The 16,183-nt window shown below is 42.3% G+C and overlaps 1 protein-coding gene across 2 annotated transcripts; it reads right to left on the bottom strand.

Annotated features, from left to right (window-relative positions):
- Positions 1-1,607: 1,607 nt before the first annotated feature.
- Positions 1,608-15,930, bottom strand: ercc6l (excision repair cross-complementation group 6-like). Of its 2 annotated transcripts, none has more exons than XM_041999485.1 (4): positions 15,678-15,930; positions 14,773-14,904; positions 4,416-6,510; positions 1,608-3,462 (listed from the first exon to the last, which is right to left on the bottom strand). In XM_041999485.1, exons 2-4 carry the CDS (start codon positions 14,781-14,783, stop codon positions 1,861-1,863), a joined length of 3,708 nt encoding a protein of 1,235 aa, XP_041855419.1. In that variant the 5' UTR covers positions 14,784-14,904; positions 15,678-15,930; the 3' UTR covers positions 1,608-1,860. The 2 variants fall into 2 exon arrangements, with proteins under 2 accessions (XP_041855419.1, XP_041855418.1); XM_041999484.1 differs by lacking the exons at positions 14,773-14,904; positions 15,678-15,930 and adding exons at positions 9,588-9,632; positions 10,492-10,673.
- Positions 15,931-16,183: the final 253 nt, after the last annotated feature.

The following is a 16,183-nucleotide window of genomic DNA, read 5'->3' as shown; positions in this document are numbered from 1 at the left end:
TGTTCGTTTGTGTGTGGCTGCACACACTGACTGGGTCCGCTCCATTACCGTCAGCCGGGCGGTGACCCAGGGAGAAGTGGGTCCGCTCCATTACCGTCAGCGGGGCGGTGACCCGGGGAGAAGTGGGTCCGCTCCATTACTGTCAGCCGGGGGGTGACCCGGGGAGAAGTGGGTCCGCTCCATTACCGTCAGCGGGGCGGTGACCCGGGGAGAAGTGGGTCCGCTCCATTACTGTCAGCCGGGGGGTGACCCGGGGAGAAGTGGGTCCGCTCCATTACCGTCAGCGGGGCGGTGACCCGGGGAGAAGTGGGTCCGCTCCATTACCGTCAGCCGGGCGGTGACCCGGGGAGAAGTGGGTCCGCTCCATTACTGTCAGCCGGGGGGTGACCCGGGGAGAAGTGGGTCCGCTCCATTACCGTCAGCGGGGCGGTGACCCGGGGAGAAGTGGGTCCGCTCCATTACCGTCAGCGGGGCGGTGACCCGGGGAGAAGTGGGTCCGCTCCATTACCGTCAGCGGGGCGGTGACCCGGGGAGAAGTGGGTCCGCTCCATTACCATCAGCGGGGCGGTGACCCGGGGAGAAGTGGGTCCGCTCCATTACCGTCAGCGGGGCGGTGACCCGGGGAGAAGTGGGTCCGCTCCATTACCGTCAGCCGGGCGGTGACCCGGGGAGAAGTGGGTCCGCTCCATTACCGTCAGCCGGGCGGTGACTCGGGGAGAAGTGATGATGAACGTAGAGGCAAGCGTTTGCTGGTGGAAAGATGCTTTACCAAACCAAAAGAAGTATGGATCATTTTTCAGGCGAAATGAATCATAAAAATAATAAAAAGTTAATGAAGCCAGAAGTTTGTACACCTTTCTTTCAGGTTGTATCTGCAAAGTGTAACAGTGTCCATCTGCACGTCGCTGCCTGGAGCAGCTGGAAGATGCATACAATCAGCAGAAGTTTGAGTAATCATGTCAACGTGAAGTTATCTACGGAACAAACAGCCACACATCAACGTTATCGGGTTGGAACATTTTCTACGTTCAGTGGTTAAAAAAAAAGCCGCCGGATCTGAGCGGGTCATCCGGCTGGTGCCCGGCTTAAATACAGTGAAAACTGATAAACGGTGTGGACCCGGTCACCACACAGCAGCTTCTCTACAGAGTGTATTCTCCACTTTCAGTCGTATCACACCCAAAACCAAACGAACCTTCTCTTACAACAGCAACGCGCTGTCCTCCGTAACGGTGACAGCGTTGTAACCATGGAAAGAGTAATTAGATTACCTGTTACTGAAAAAAAGCTATGCTGATTTTAAACACCATTACTCCAATCACTGCTCATGACTCAGTAAAGTGATTCTCGAGTACTGAACGATTCGTTCCTGAATCGCCGAACACTAAAGCACACACTCCTCATCAAGAGCAGCCTCATTAAATCTCTACTAACTACCGCTGGATGCATCGATCCAGATATTACCATCATCAATACCAAGGCTAGTACCGGCATCATGGACACCAGCCTGATGAGATGGACATTTTCCTTGCAGAGGGCGTTGGGGGCAAAAAGCCAAAAAACGTGGACGAGGACCGACCAGCTGCTTTTGTTGAGCGTTGACTTTATTTCTGAAATAATTGTGATAAAAGGGAATAAAAGTGATTTTGTTACAATGTTATTTTATCTTGTTTAACAAAAGAAGCTTTTACCATAGCAGGTTCTCTAACGTGTACACGTGCAAAGACAGAAATCTACGTTTTTACTTGAATCATTAGAGAAGAAAGATGGTGAGGAACTTGTCCCAGAGCGAGCGTCCTGTCGTGTTTCTGTCCGTCTGAAGCACCGAGCTTCAGGCTCAGAGGAAACCTGCGAACCTTCTCATGGTCTCTGACTCAGCTGCCGGTACAGCTGGATGGTCAGGAACTGAACTTCAGGATCTCCTGGTTTGATGTCGATGGCTCTCAGGAAGAGGTCCAGGGCCTGGTCCAGCTTGGCCTGGCTGTAGCACTCCCTCCCTCTGCTGACCAGAGACTCGTAGCTCTCAGACTCCAGACTCAGCTCCCCTCCAGCCTCCACGGTGCACTGATCCATCCTCTCTCCAGAAGCCAGCTCAGGCTCTCCGGTCGACTCCTCCAGGCTGACGCTCATGTCCTGCTCCTCTTTCTCCTCACTGTCCTTGTTCTCATCCAGGATTAACTTCATGTCCTCTGCAGGTGTAATGTTTGCTGAGTCTTCCTCCCTGGTTTCCTCCAGCTGAAGCTCGTCACTAGTTGAACCGATGACCTCCTCTTCTTCTTCTTCTTGTTCAGAGTACAACTCTGAAACATCGTCCTCTGACTCCATTTTCTTTTCCTCTTCATCTTCCAAGATAGACTTCATGTCCTCCACTGACTTAACATGTTTCTGTTCATCCTCCTCCTCCTCCTCCATCTCTCCGGTCTTCTTCTCTGGCTGAGACTCATTACAGCTTAAAAAGATGGCTTTCTCCTCTTCTGCCTCAGACTGTACTACTGGACCATCACTGCCCTCGTCTTCCTCCTGGTCGTCCATGTCCTCCATGATGGACTGAATGAATGACCGGTGTGAGACCACAGAAGCATTTCCTCCCAGACTCCTTCTGGACCGATGATGGGGGGAACCAGAGGCTGCTGATTTAGGTGTGGAGGCTCCAAGCACCTGGAAGAAGTTGCTTAGTTGCCCCTTCATCTGTTGTTCCTCCTCTTCCTCCTCACTGTCATAAATCAGCACTGCTGTCTTCTTCCTGGTGACCACCATGGATTCATTCATGGACTCGTCCATGACTGATGCCTGACAGCTGTTGACGGTTTGTCTGCACAGACTCTCTGACAGAGACTTGTTAATGTCAAAGCTGCCATTCATCTGAAGCTTAGACAGCAGCTTCTGCTCCTCTTCCTCAGTCTCTATGTCCTCCAGACCATCATCGCTGCTGTCCTCTAGCTTTAAGTTGAAGTCTCCATGTAAGGAGTCCAGTTTAGAGCTCGTTTCTGCTTTGAAGCTCCAGTTGGACTGTTGTAGGACAGAATGTCTCGGGATGAGGTTCAGGTCCATCTCAGAGCGGGAGCTTCCATTTAAGTTCTCCTTGATGTCTCCTGTTGTAATGTGCAGCAGACTGTCTTCACGTCCTGAAGAGTCAGCAACCCGAGACGTCTCAGATTTGTCCCTTAGTCCTCCAACGGAGACATCAGCTGCTGCAGCATCAGCAGGCTCTGAGTCCTGCTGAGGAGAGGACTCTGCAGTCAGATCAACAAAACCATTATGCAGGTTCTGACAGATGTCCTCTCCAGAAGCAGACTGGTCCAAATCCACCACAACAGGTGACATGTGGAAGTGGTTAACAGGCTGAGAATGTGAAGGACTTGTCTTCAGGTTTCTTGGTTTCTTCTCTCTGCTGCTGGTTTCTGGTGGCTGTCTCAGCCAGGCCGGTTCGGTGCTGGTCGCCATGCTCTCTACCAGCTGCATCTGCAGAGAAGACAAAAACTGTGACGTCTCGCTTGATTTAAGAATAAACATCTGGTTTCTGAGTGAAAGCACAGCAACCAGGCGCAGACACCAGCAGGGTGGGAAAAGAAGCATGTTTACAGTAACAACTATATATATATATATATATATATATATATATATATATATATATATATATACACACATATATATATATATAAACACACATATAGATATATATACATATACATACACACTATATATATATATATATATATATATATACACGTGTTTATATATATGTATATATATATATATATATATACACATACATACACACACATGTGTATATATATATGTATGTATATATGTATGTATGTATGTACATACATACATATATACATATATATATATATATATATATATATATATATATTAAATATGTGTTTTTATATATATCTATATATATATATCTATATATATATAGATATACACACACACACATAAATACATACACACACACATGTGTATATATATATATATATATTAAATATGTGTTTATATATATATATATATATACACACACACACACATATATACACACACACACACATACATATATATATACACACACACACATACATACACATATATATATATATATATATATATATATATATACATACACACACATGTGTATATATATATATATATATATATATATATATATTAAATATGTGTTTATATATATATATACACACACACACACACACACATACATATACATACATATATATATATATATATATATATATATATATATATATATATATATATATATATATATATATATATATATATACACAACTTCAACTTCAACTTCAGTACCAATATTGAGGATCCCTGCTTCAACTCATATTTGTTGAGTAACATCAATTCTGTAGATGTAATTTGCCATCCTGTCTTTCACCCACCTTCAGCTCGGACTCGGCCTTCATCAGCTCCTGAGCCTTCTGGACCCGCCCTTCAATGTAGTGGTGCTCCTCCTGGTTTTCAAGGGCCTCGTCGTGGTTGACGTCCAGGGAGAACATGAGGTCATGATCAGAAATCCCAAACATGTCCATGGTGTGGAGGTGGGCGATGTGTTTATCCAGTTCTGGGTCGGTTCGTCGGTGTCTGGAGTGCATAGCTTGCAGCTGCAGCTGTGTGGATGAGGACCTTGTGTCCTCCAGGGTGAAAAGCTCCCTCAGTTCTTGCCTGCTGAAGTACCTAAACGGGTTCTTCTTGTCGCCAGTGTTCTGTCTGATGAGGGAGTCTTTGAAAACCTGTCTCCTGTAGATCTTCTCCTCCACAGTGCCGCAGGTGATCAGTCGGTAGATGATGACATTTTCAGTCTGTCCAATGCGGTACGCCCTGTCAACAGCCTGGGCATCTGTTGCCGGGTTCCAGCTGGGATCGTAGATGACTACTCTGTCTGCTGCCGTCAAGGTGATACCAACACCACCAACCTGAGTGGTGAGGAGGAAGACGGAGTAACGTTTATCCTTCTGAAAGAGAGAGATGAGTCTCTCTCGCTCAGTAATCTGTGTTATTGTGCCATCCAGTCTGAGAACTTTAAAGCCTCTGTTGCTGAGGATGCGTTGGATGATGTCCAGCACCTTCCTGTAATGAGCAAAGACGAGCGTGCGGTGGCCTTCCTCTCTAAGCCTTTCCAGGAGCGCCAGCAGAAAGACGAGTTTCCCTGACTCTGATATTAAGTTTTCATCGGGAACGTTGGCGATGCTGTTATTGTCGGACTCGATGTTCTCACTCTGAGAGTCTGATGCTCCATTTTCCTGCAAGCCTAACTTTGCAATGGCACCGGCAGAAAGGAGTCTTGGGTGGTCACACAGCTTTTTTAGGATGTTTAATTCAGCAAGAGGTGATCTGGTCGTCAGGAGCAGCTCCTTGATGTGGTCTAAGCCAATGAACTGTGTGTAAATGTCCTCCTGAATTCTGCTCAGGTAAGTCCAGACAATCAGGTCGTTCTTTCGTGTCAGTTTGGGCATAACAGCCCCTGAGTTTGCTGGATCACTCTGGACTTTAATGTCCCTGTTATCTAAATGTTCTTCTTTGTCTACCAACCTCATTTTCTGCACTTCTGATTTAGTCCTACGAAGGAAGTAGGGCTTTATTAACGTCATGAGGTTTTCAGACATCCGTGACCCGAGAGCCTTTTCTCCTGGGGTGGCATCCTTCTCCCTGGCTCGGGTGATGGGGTTCTCGTACTCTGCTTTGAAAGTCTTTGCTGTCCCCAGGAGAGCACCTTGGCAAGCAAAGTCAAAGAGAGTCCACATTTCTCTCAGGTTGTTCTGGACTGGAGTTCCTGTCAGCAGAATTCTGTTCTTTGAAGGGATGGCGTAGGCACTTTTGGTTGTTTTGGTGGATGTGTTTTTGATTTTGTGGGCCTCATCCAGGATCACGTAATCCCAACAGAACTCCTTTCCTCGGTATGAGGACAGTTGCTGCCAGTTGTTCATCAGCATGGTGTACGTGGTGATGATGACCCCATTTCTTCTCTGAACTTTCTCCAAACTCCTGGTCCTCTCTATCTTGCTGGTGCCGTGAAACTCCTTCACCCTCATGCCAGGAGTCCATTTGGCAAACTCCTTGATCCAGTTTGTGATGAGGGATGTTGGCATGATGAGCAGCGTATGTTTTACCAGCTCGTTATCATACATGCCAGAGAGGAACGATATAACTTGGATGGTTTTGCCCAACCCCATGTCGTCAGCAAGAATCCCCCCTTTACGACCATCTCTGTAGAGACCGTACAGAAAGGAGACTCCATCTCTCTGGTAGTCGTACAGTTTGTCGTGCAGTTCTCTAAACAGCATTAAACCGCTGTTATTCACATTGACAAACTCATCATCTTCATCCTCCTCATCATTCTGAGCCAGGAGTTCTTCAATTTTACTTATCCTGCTCTGTAATTTTGTAGACTGGTGGATGTTGTATGCTAGCTTGAAAAGCTCCAGGGCTTTCTGAATATCCCTTTGTTTGGCAACATCTTTACCACGTGCAACCAATCTGAAAGAAGACAAGAAGAATGTTAGTGGCTATTGTTCAAGTTCAGACTACAGTTCTGACTAAAACTCATATTTGTCGTAGGAAATGAGAAAAGCTCTTCCTTTTGCTGAAGCAGAAAAGCAAAGAAGCTAAATCTATGACTCGGTGAGTCAAACGAGAAGATTTTCTGTTTGATGAATATCAGTCTTAACTAAATATTTTAAGGTTTTGGAAAAACTTAACCAAATGATCATTTGACCTCTTTCTTAAAAGTAAACGATTAACTGAAAAGCTCAGGAGAACATTCAGGTTGCCATTAGGGATGCATCAATCCAATATTGGTTTAGGGTTCTGTAGGCACGGATCTATTTAGTATAATTCTACGCTGTGCTCTTCAAGTGGCGTAATGGTGCGCCATGCAGAGGCTCTCATTTGTTTTCAAGGTGCAGCGAGCGAAAGGATCAGCCATCTGGAACTTAGTCACACCAGCTCTGCACCACATTCAGCGGCTACGTGGGAAACCTGCGCAGTGAAGGTTCAGAGAGGCATTATATCGGCGGAGCGGTATGTGTGGAAAAGCTCCACACGTTGGGACAATGATTTTATTTTTAACCAAGCCAGTGGAGCTGTTGTTTCATTTAGCAGCTTTTGAAATGGATGATTAATTTAAGGGCTGAAAGTATTCTGACTCCGGCTTGCAGAGTTTTTGCTCTGAAAAAAAAAAAAAAGGAAAAAACTGGCTGTTAAAAACGTTTCTACTCTCTCTGGCTTTCCACTGACTGAATGTGAGACACTGAATAGTCTTTAGTAATCCTAACGCTTCTGTTTTTTATTTATTTACTGTTTCGTTCCATTTTACGACTGCTGGTGAATTGCGAAGCACTTTAGTCCACTGTTGATTTTAAATGTGCCATATAAATAAAGTGACATTGCATTACAGAGGCTGACCACTGGGACATGGAATATCACTTTAAGAGGGAAATGGTCTGAGCTGGTGCGTGAGGTCAGGGGTACCAGCTGGATATTCAGGCTAACCCTGATGAAAGGCTTGAGCTGTGGAACAAGTTGGCCCCTCTTCACTCTGCAGTTGCTGCCGCAGAGCAGGTGTGTAGATATTCATTGTCCCCTGGTATGGGTTTGTACATAAGGGTTTACCCTAGCAGACGGGTGTGGCCTCCCTCGGCCTGTGGGTGGGGGGACAGGTCCTGACTGTTATTTGTGCCAGCTGTTGGAGTGTCTGAAGCTGGCGCTCCTGCCTGGGCCTTCACTGTCCTGATGGCAGACTTCACTGCTCATGTGGGTAATGACAGAGTCTGCTGGGAACATCTGACCCTAGTCAGAAGTTTGAACCCAGCAGAACTTTGTGTCCCAAGCAAGGCAGGACACAGCATTCAAATGGGCCATGTTCAGGCCTCCGTTGTCAAGGCAGCTGACCAGAGTTGTGGCCGGTGCCGGTCATGGACGTAACCCCCAAACTCTGATACCCTCTCAGCTTCTGATAAGGACTGTATGAGCTTGGTCCACATTACTGCCACAAAGTAAGATCCATATCTGCTGCGGTATGGACTCCACCAGGGCTGCTCAACACAACTTTCCCAACACAAGAAACCACATCAACACTCCTTATATGTATTTAAGTTTAGTTTCTTTCTGTTTTTATGTCAAAATAACAATATAACAGCTAAGCAAAGTAACCAAGAAGACTGATTCCAACTAAATGTCCTCTGCTGTGTAAAGAATTGTTCCTCCTTTCTCTGCAACTTTCTACAAGACCAGTGTTCCAGGCTGGTCTAAGTTTATTTCTTTTTCTATAACCCTGATGTAGGGATGTCACGATAACCTGTTTTTACAGTTAATTACTTGTAAAAATCCTTTAATATTGTCTCTTTACATGAAGGATTGCATCTGAACTGTATGAGCAGATCAGGAAGGAAAACAAAGCTACAGAACATGCACTTGTGTTGCTTTGTTTCCCTTCCATGTTTTCATGGGAACGTGCAGCAGAGGAAGAGTTATTCTCTCCAAACCAACAGATTAAATCATCCTTGTCAGAGTTATCTAGTTATTAAAAAATAAAGTGTCATTGTGGAGGACTGACCATCGGCTTGTAAGGCAGGACATAAAACAGGAAATCCATCCGCCATGTTTCAGCCCTGCAGGATAACCAGCAGCGTTGCAGCACAAAGAAAAGCTCATTAACTGGGTTTCTAATTATTAGAACTCTGGTTGAGTTTACAGTCCGATGTGACAAGTTAATTCACAGAAAGTTACGTTATACAGGAGAGGAAACCTTGTCTTTTCTGACTGATAATTTCACTGTTCAAACACAGCTGACTCATCAGTGTGCAATGACCTGTAGAAGAAAGCGTATTAATTCCAGATCTGTGGTCCTCTTTCTTTATTTCCACTGTTATTTATGTGTTAAACAACAGCTGTTCTGCTGAAGGATGGCTCGGAGTCAAAGCTAGTTAGATGTTTTTCCTGCCGTCTAAAGAAAAGCATTTTTATAATGCTGTTTCCAGAAAGAAACCTCCCAAGTTCAGGTAGAGGTCCTGTAGCCTTCCCATCCATTTTCTGAGAGAAATCTGGGGTTAATTAACGGAGTTTATTTACTCTTTGCACAGCAGAAGAGAATTTACTATGATAGTGTGTTTGTTGGCATCAAAAATAGAAAGAAACTAAACTTAAACACCTGTAAGAAGTGTTGATGTGATTTTACACATTTATAATGTTGGGAAATTAATTGAGGTATATTAATTGTGATAATTATAAAATAGTAATAATTTCTTTGACAATAATTTTATCCAGAAAAACGTTAAGGTTGTCACAACCTTAAAGATTTCTTCATTGGTAAAAGTCCTTTTTAAGCATTTTAATCATCAGGGAAATCTGCTTGAAAACTCTTGTGCCAAGTACTTTGAGATTTACTTTGATTTCTTAGAGAGACACGTCTGAAATTAACACAGTCCCTTCTTTACACTGTAATTAAATACAATGGTAACACACTCCTGTAGTTATGACACCGCTTACATATAAAGTTGAATGTGATTAAAAAAAATAACCTGGTTATTCTACATAAACCTGTGTGTGTTAAATACCTCTTGTATTTGTCCTTTTTGTCCTCTTCATCAATGGACAAAGACCTGCCAAGAGAAACTAGATGTTAGAAACGTGAACTCAAGCACACAACAAACTTCCAACTGCTTCTTCTATTGTGCTTAAACTACTGTTAAAATCAACTGTGTTGTAAACCAACTTGGATGTTATCATAATGATAAATACACACACACATATACACATATATATTTGTATATATATATATATATATATATACACATATATATTTGTATATATATATATATATATATATATACACAAATATATATATATAAATATATATATATATATACAAATATATATATATAAATATATATATATATATAAATATATATATATACAAATATATATATATAAATATATATATACACAAATATATATATATATATATAAATATATATATACACAAATATATATATATATATATATATATATATATATATATATATATATATATATATATACATACGTACATACATACATACATACACACACATACAAATGTTCACTTTCTGGGTCCCGAAAAACAATTTCTTATTTACAGTCAGTCATGAAAGTTTATTTAAAAGGTAAATCTGGGGCAGTGATGTCCACCTGGACACGTGAAACATGACGTCTTAAACTCACCTATCATCCAGCCAGCGCTGGCTAAAACAGTTCAGCTAGCTACATTAAAGTCGAATAAAATCAAAACACGTTTATTTTAGTAATCAAGACTCCGCAATGTTCCTTCTGACTAAAAATGAACATACATTAACCATCACGAACTACGAATACTGTTAGCAGTGGGCTGGCTCGTGTTTAATGAAAACCAGAAAGAAGTTAGTTAGCGCTAATGCTAACCCTTCGCTTTTAATGACACAGACGTTAGATAGCTTTACTCACTTTTCCAGTCTCTCTGAAACCTCCAATACCTCGCCGCTATCCTGATCATAGTCCATTCTGCTGCAGTAATGTCCACTAAAACAAAGAAAACACTATTCTTTTTTCTAACAAGCTCACAGAGTAAACACTTCACAGCCTAATCTGGCCCTTCGTGTTCAAATTCAGGTTTCTCTTCCCCCGCCAGTTTCTTCCAGCGAATCAGAAAGCACGCTGTATTGACGCATTGAGCGTCGTTGTCCAATCGTAAAAGACTGTTGGAAGGAGGCGGGACCAGAAGTAAAGTTCAGCCAATGAGTCGCAGAGAAAAACGTTTTATTTATTCTTTTTTTTCTTAAAAAACAAAAAACTTTATTCAAACATTAAATTCGTGTCAACAAAATCATCATCGCTTTGAAGAGGCGCTAAATCGAGGGTCTTCAACCTGCGGTTCCGGAGCAAGTGGCTCTCTGGACCTTCCACAATGGCTGTAAATACATAGAACGAAGTAACGTTTTTAAATATAGATATAATAACAAATGCAGGTTTTTAGCAATTTTTCGTTTTTTTTTATGGAATAATTACATTGAATTTCCACAAAATAATGACACTAAAAGTACCAGTATTTTTATTTTGATTTTTTTCTTGTCATTAGGTTGGAAACTATGGTCTGTTTTTGTTTTAACATCATTTTCAACAATATCTACATCCCATAAAAGAAAGTCTGTCTATGTTTTTCTTTATTTTAAAACATAAAATAGAAATAAAAATGTGCCTCTTCAAAAATTTAAATGAATTTCCTATAGTAAATATTTATAAATGACATTATGAGTTGTCTTTTGTAAAGGGGCTCGTAACATTTGCAGCTCTTTATTTAGCTGGCTGGGGGGAAAATGGCTCTTTGGATTGGAAAGGTTGCAGACCCCTGCACTAAACACAGAAACACATATAAGTGTGATCAGGGTGCCACTGCAGGCATATTACACAAACAAAAAGTTGCACAATTATGTTAAATGAGAAACACCAATGAATTGTTTTTGCAGGCCTCTGGCTGCAAACCTTAAACTACACTTCTATTTTCACCCAAAGAAAACAGGGTTTGTTTTTATAAACTTTTGAAAATATTCATGTAAATAAAACGTATCCGGGAATTTTAATAAATTGAATAAAATTATTTTCCATACTCTTGACAGTTGCACGCACACACAAAGCCAGGCTCTAATCTTGACTCTAACCTTTTTTTTATTCAGTGATCATGTTTAGTGTTTTCGTTGTTTTTATTTGGGGCATTTTTATTACTGACAGATGGTTTTAGTTGTATTTTCCTGGTTGTTTGTGATTTTCCTGGACATGTTTGGTGTATGCGAGTGGATTTTAGGGTAGACCTAATGTTTTTAAGATCTGTCTGTAAGCCGTTTCTCTTTGACGACAATAAAAATGACCTGTGACGTATATTACAGTCTACATCGGTGGTTCCCAACCTGGGGTCCGGGACCTCCCAAGGGGTCCCCCAAAGAGCACAGGGGGTCCTTGAGGCTTTGAACATTGTGATTAATGTCCACATATTGTCCCCATTTTAAGAGGGAAAAAATAAAGCTGTGTGTTGTTCATTTAACTTTTTTTTATTACAGGAGGAAATTTAAAGAACATCTAAGATTTTGATCCTTGTTGAAAGTGGCTCCAAGATATGTTGCTGGAATAAAATTTGAGCCACTGGTTTCCGTATTAAAGCTTCAGAGAAAATCAGAGTTACATCAACAATGTGACAACTCAGCGAGACGTCTTTCAAACTAAAAGAAAAGAAAGAGGGGACACCTTCTGCTGGTTGGCTACGGATGATTTAACATCGTTCTTCCCTTTAACAATCCAGATTTTTCCAAATAATTAAAGATAAACTGATGTTCAGCCAAGTCAAATGTTTTAGTAAAGCAGCGTGTTTAGGTTTAGCCGTCTTTCAGGGTCATTCCAGACATGCCTAAAACACTTTAATATAAAATAACTGAAGCATAAAATGTAAAATATAGTGATCTGTAAAAGTTACAGATGTTATACTGTCCTAAAAATAAAAATTAAAGTCGGTTAGAAGCACGGAGAAGTGGAATAAAACAATGTAAAAAAGCATCTGAATGAAGAAATGAGACAGCAGGAAACAGCCTCCATGTTTTAATGGAAGGTGTCCAAACGTCTTATAAAGAAGACAAAGCGTCTGCAGACAGAAGCACTGAGGACCGGATCCTTCTAGTTCCAGGACCCTTCAGTAACTTTTAAGGCCTTTCTCTGGTGAACAGGTCAGAAGCTTCATCTGCATCAGAAACATTTAGTTCAAAAAGACATGACAAGAGCAAACTTCTAAGAGGAAACTTTAGTTGCAGCTCAGAGTATCGGAGCCGCCTCCAGAGCTCTGACCCGGGCAGCAAAGAGCAGAACCTTCTTCTCCACCTCCGCGCTGATCTGGGCCTGCGAGGCTCGCGGGTTCTGCCGGATGAACTCTGCGATGCCGAGGATGCACTCGCTCTGAGGGGAGACATGATGACGGCGTTAACGAGGAAGCAGGATTTCAGCCTGAATTTAATCAACCCGGTGAGATGTGAGATTTTCCAGCAGGCTGAAGGCAATAAGACAGATAAATAACAACAACGTGGCACAAACCGTCTGGAACTTTCAACATTATGGTTTTCATCATTATTTCCACCCGACCGTCCCACAGACCTGCTGGTCTCACACTGGAAGATCATCAGGAATAAATAAAAACAGGAATCAGCTGGTTTGGAGTGAATAACTGGTGTGGTCAGCAGTGGTGTCTAACAGGATGAAAACATCAGAGCGAACACAGTGACCTTTGTGCTTGTTATTAATCTATAAAAAGTCAGGACGAAACAAAAACAATAAAATGATCTGAAATTCTAATAAACCATTTTCCCCGAAATAAAACGTGTAAAAAAGATAAAGAAACATCAAAAGAGACATTTTTAACATAAAACGAGGAATATTTGCTCATGTTGAAGCAACACGTCTTAATAACGTCAAAATCCGGAAAAGTAAAGAGAAACATCTGGAAGTATCTGCTGCAGCTAATTAGGCTAACTATCAACGTGTCAGATATAACATTATAAGAAGAGCATGCTGGAGAGGCAGAGTCTCTCTGGAGGAAGGATGGACAGATGTCCAGTAGTCTGAACAGGTCAGCAGACTGTGGAGCAACTTCAGGGCAACGCTGCTGGAGGTAAAACCTCCATCTTCCATCATCTCTGGAACAGAACCGCTCCTTTCTCACGCAGGCATGTTTCCATTTACCCGGGATTTTCATAAACCTTGCAGCATATTTACCAACACAGCTGTGTGCTGGAGAGCTCTGATTAGTGGAACAGTGCAGCTAAAAACATGTTGGTTTTACTTTGACAAACTTAACTCTGTGTTTTAATCATTTGAAAAATGGAGAGAACAGATGGCGAGGTTCGAATTTATTGAAGATGACATTTAGCGAGACTTCAAGTCAGAGTCATTCATTCATTCTCTCTGTACCGCTTAGTCCATTACGGGTAAGCCGGAGCCTATCCCAGCATTAACAGGTGAGAGGCAGGTACACCTGGACAGGTCACCGGTCCATCGCTGGGCCAACACAGAAAGGGACAAACAACCACTCCTAGGGAGAATATAGTGACCAATTAAACTAACATCATGTCTTTGGTCAGTGGGAGGAAGCCGGAGAACCTAAAGAGAACTCACGCATACACGGGGAGAACATGCAAACAACTTCTTCCGTCTTCTCTGGACCAAAGCTCATTTAAAACGGTCTGAGGTAAAGTGGAAACCTGGATGAAGATGTGAACTAGTTTGTGGAAACATGGACGGCGTGTCCTGCAGACTAAAGAGGAGAGGGAGCATCCAGCTTGTTATCAGTGGACAGGTGAAAAGCTGCATCTCTGATGGGATGGGGCTGCATTAGTGCCTATGGCGTGGGCAGCTTCCACATCTGTGAAGCTCCATCAATGCTGAAAAGTACATGGAGGTTTTAGAGCAACATCTGCTCCCATCCAGACAACGTCTCTTTCAGGGAAGGCCTTGCAGATTTCAGCAAGACGATGCTGAACCACGTCCTGCATCCATCACAGCAGCATGGCTTCACAGGAGAAGAGTCCAGCTGCTGAACTGGCCTGGTTCTGCTGTGAATGAATTATGGGTTTATAGGATGACGTGTCTTGGAGTTGCAGCTGTTGTGGATGCTCAGATTTATATATATGGGAGGCAAAATGAAAATCATCACTTTCTACACACTGGAGTCAAACCAGTATGCGGTTGCTTCACCTTGTAAGCATCCACTTTGTCCTGACCGGTGATCCGGTTGAGCAGCTCTCTCCCGACCTGGACACCTGTCACCGCCGCCAGCATCCTCCGGTCTGCGTCGGTCTGAGAGGACAACCAGCGCAGCAGCGCCATCTGCAGGACAGAGAGACATGATGCATCGCTGAGTTAGTGAGAGCCCATTCTCAATAATAACAATACAAGTTCAGAAGATTAGAAAATGATTGAAATTTCAGAAACAGATGTATGTGTGATAAAAATTAGATTTATTAGATTTATTATTTATTTATAAAATGACACCAAATGAACCAAACAGACAAACTAGTTTAAAAACGTTCATGACAAAGAAAACCCGGATTTCTTGTTTTATATAAAGACAGAGCCCTGAGTTACTCTAACCCCATGACAGGATTTTTCTTTCTTTCTTTTGGCAGATTTATCGTCATGACAACAGGATGGGAGTTTTATTATGTTGCTGTGATGCTACTGTTACTGTAAAGATAAAAATGGATTTTATCAGGAACGTGTACTTCTACCTGACAATTACACAGGTGTGCATGTATGTTGATAGATATGCTGGGGTTTATTCATTTGCTTATCTTTATAAAAGGTGACCGTGAGGTGAGACAAGGCAAATCTTACAAACCAAGAAACTAAGAAAGTGTTAAAATGTTTGATGTATTTTTGTAGTAATTTGCATAACTTCGTGTTTGTGAAATTGTTCCATCTTCATTCTGTTCAGTTTCCTAACTGGTTTGCTGCTTTGAGCTTTTTTTTCGTTTAATTCTGACGTCCCTGCGAGCTAAACGTGAAACTTTATGCAGCTGTGGAAAAGCTCTGGACATCCACAGCAAAGGTGAGGGCCAGAAAGCAGCACCGTGGTGGGCTCGAGCAGCGTCTGTTCTCACCTGCTGGAACAACTGCGCATTGCTCATCTCTCCTCCAGAACCGAACATGGCTGAAAAACGATCCAAAAACCGACCAAAAACTGAAAGAGCGGGAAGATTTCACACAAACAAAACCTTACAAGTTACCCCGAAGTTCACAGCTGGAGTTAAATTGACCTCAACGAGAGAATTTCTTTTTTTTTTTTAAATGAAGAACAGGAAACTGCTGGGTAGTCTCACTTCCTGTTTACCTTCTTCTTCGTCGTCGTTCTGACTGAAGCGGCTCAAAGCTCAGCAGCGCCACCATTAGCACCGCTGAAGAACTACAGCGTAAACACTGGTTCTTATCTGGATTGCTCATGATGCTCATGCAGCTGTTGACGGGTGGATGCAGGTCTGTGAGAGATCTGAGATCACGATGTCGGGTTAAGGCTTGCTTTCTTGTCCTTCACACAGTGAAATTCCTCCACATCCTCCACAATTATTTAATGATTTTCCAACGTCAGATGGAGAAAAATGAAAACCCA

The sequence above is a fragment of the Melanotaenia boesemani genome, chromosome 11 (genome assembly GCF_017639745.1).
Source record: "Melanotaenia boesemani isolate fMelBoe1 chromosome 11, fMelBoe1.pri, whole genome shotgun sequence".
Lineage (NCBI taxonomy): Eukaryota > Metazoa > Chordata > Actinopteri > Atheriniformes > Melanotaeniidae > Melanotaenia > Melanotaenia boesemani.
Note: the sequence above shows the minus strand (reverse complement) of the source record. Positions and strands in the feature narration are given on the sequence as shown.

What these genes read in the sequence shown, in the direction of transcription:
- ercc6l (XM_041999484.1), bottom strand. Translation starts at nt 10,547, where the DNA reads ATGGACTATGATCAGGATAGCGGCGAGGTATTGGAGGTTTCAGAGAGA. An exon ending in AAAAAGGACAAATACAAGAG is followed by an intron (nt 6,511 to 9,587) that starts GTATTTAACACA and finishes GTCTTCTTTCAG; the next exon opens with ATTGGTTGCACGTGGTAAAG. An exon ending in AGGCCGAGTCCGAGCTGAAG is followed by an intron (nt 3,463 to 4,415) that starts GTGGGTGAAAGA and finishes TCTTCTCTGCAG; the next exon opens with ATGCAGCTGGTAGAGAGCAT.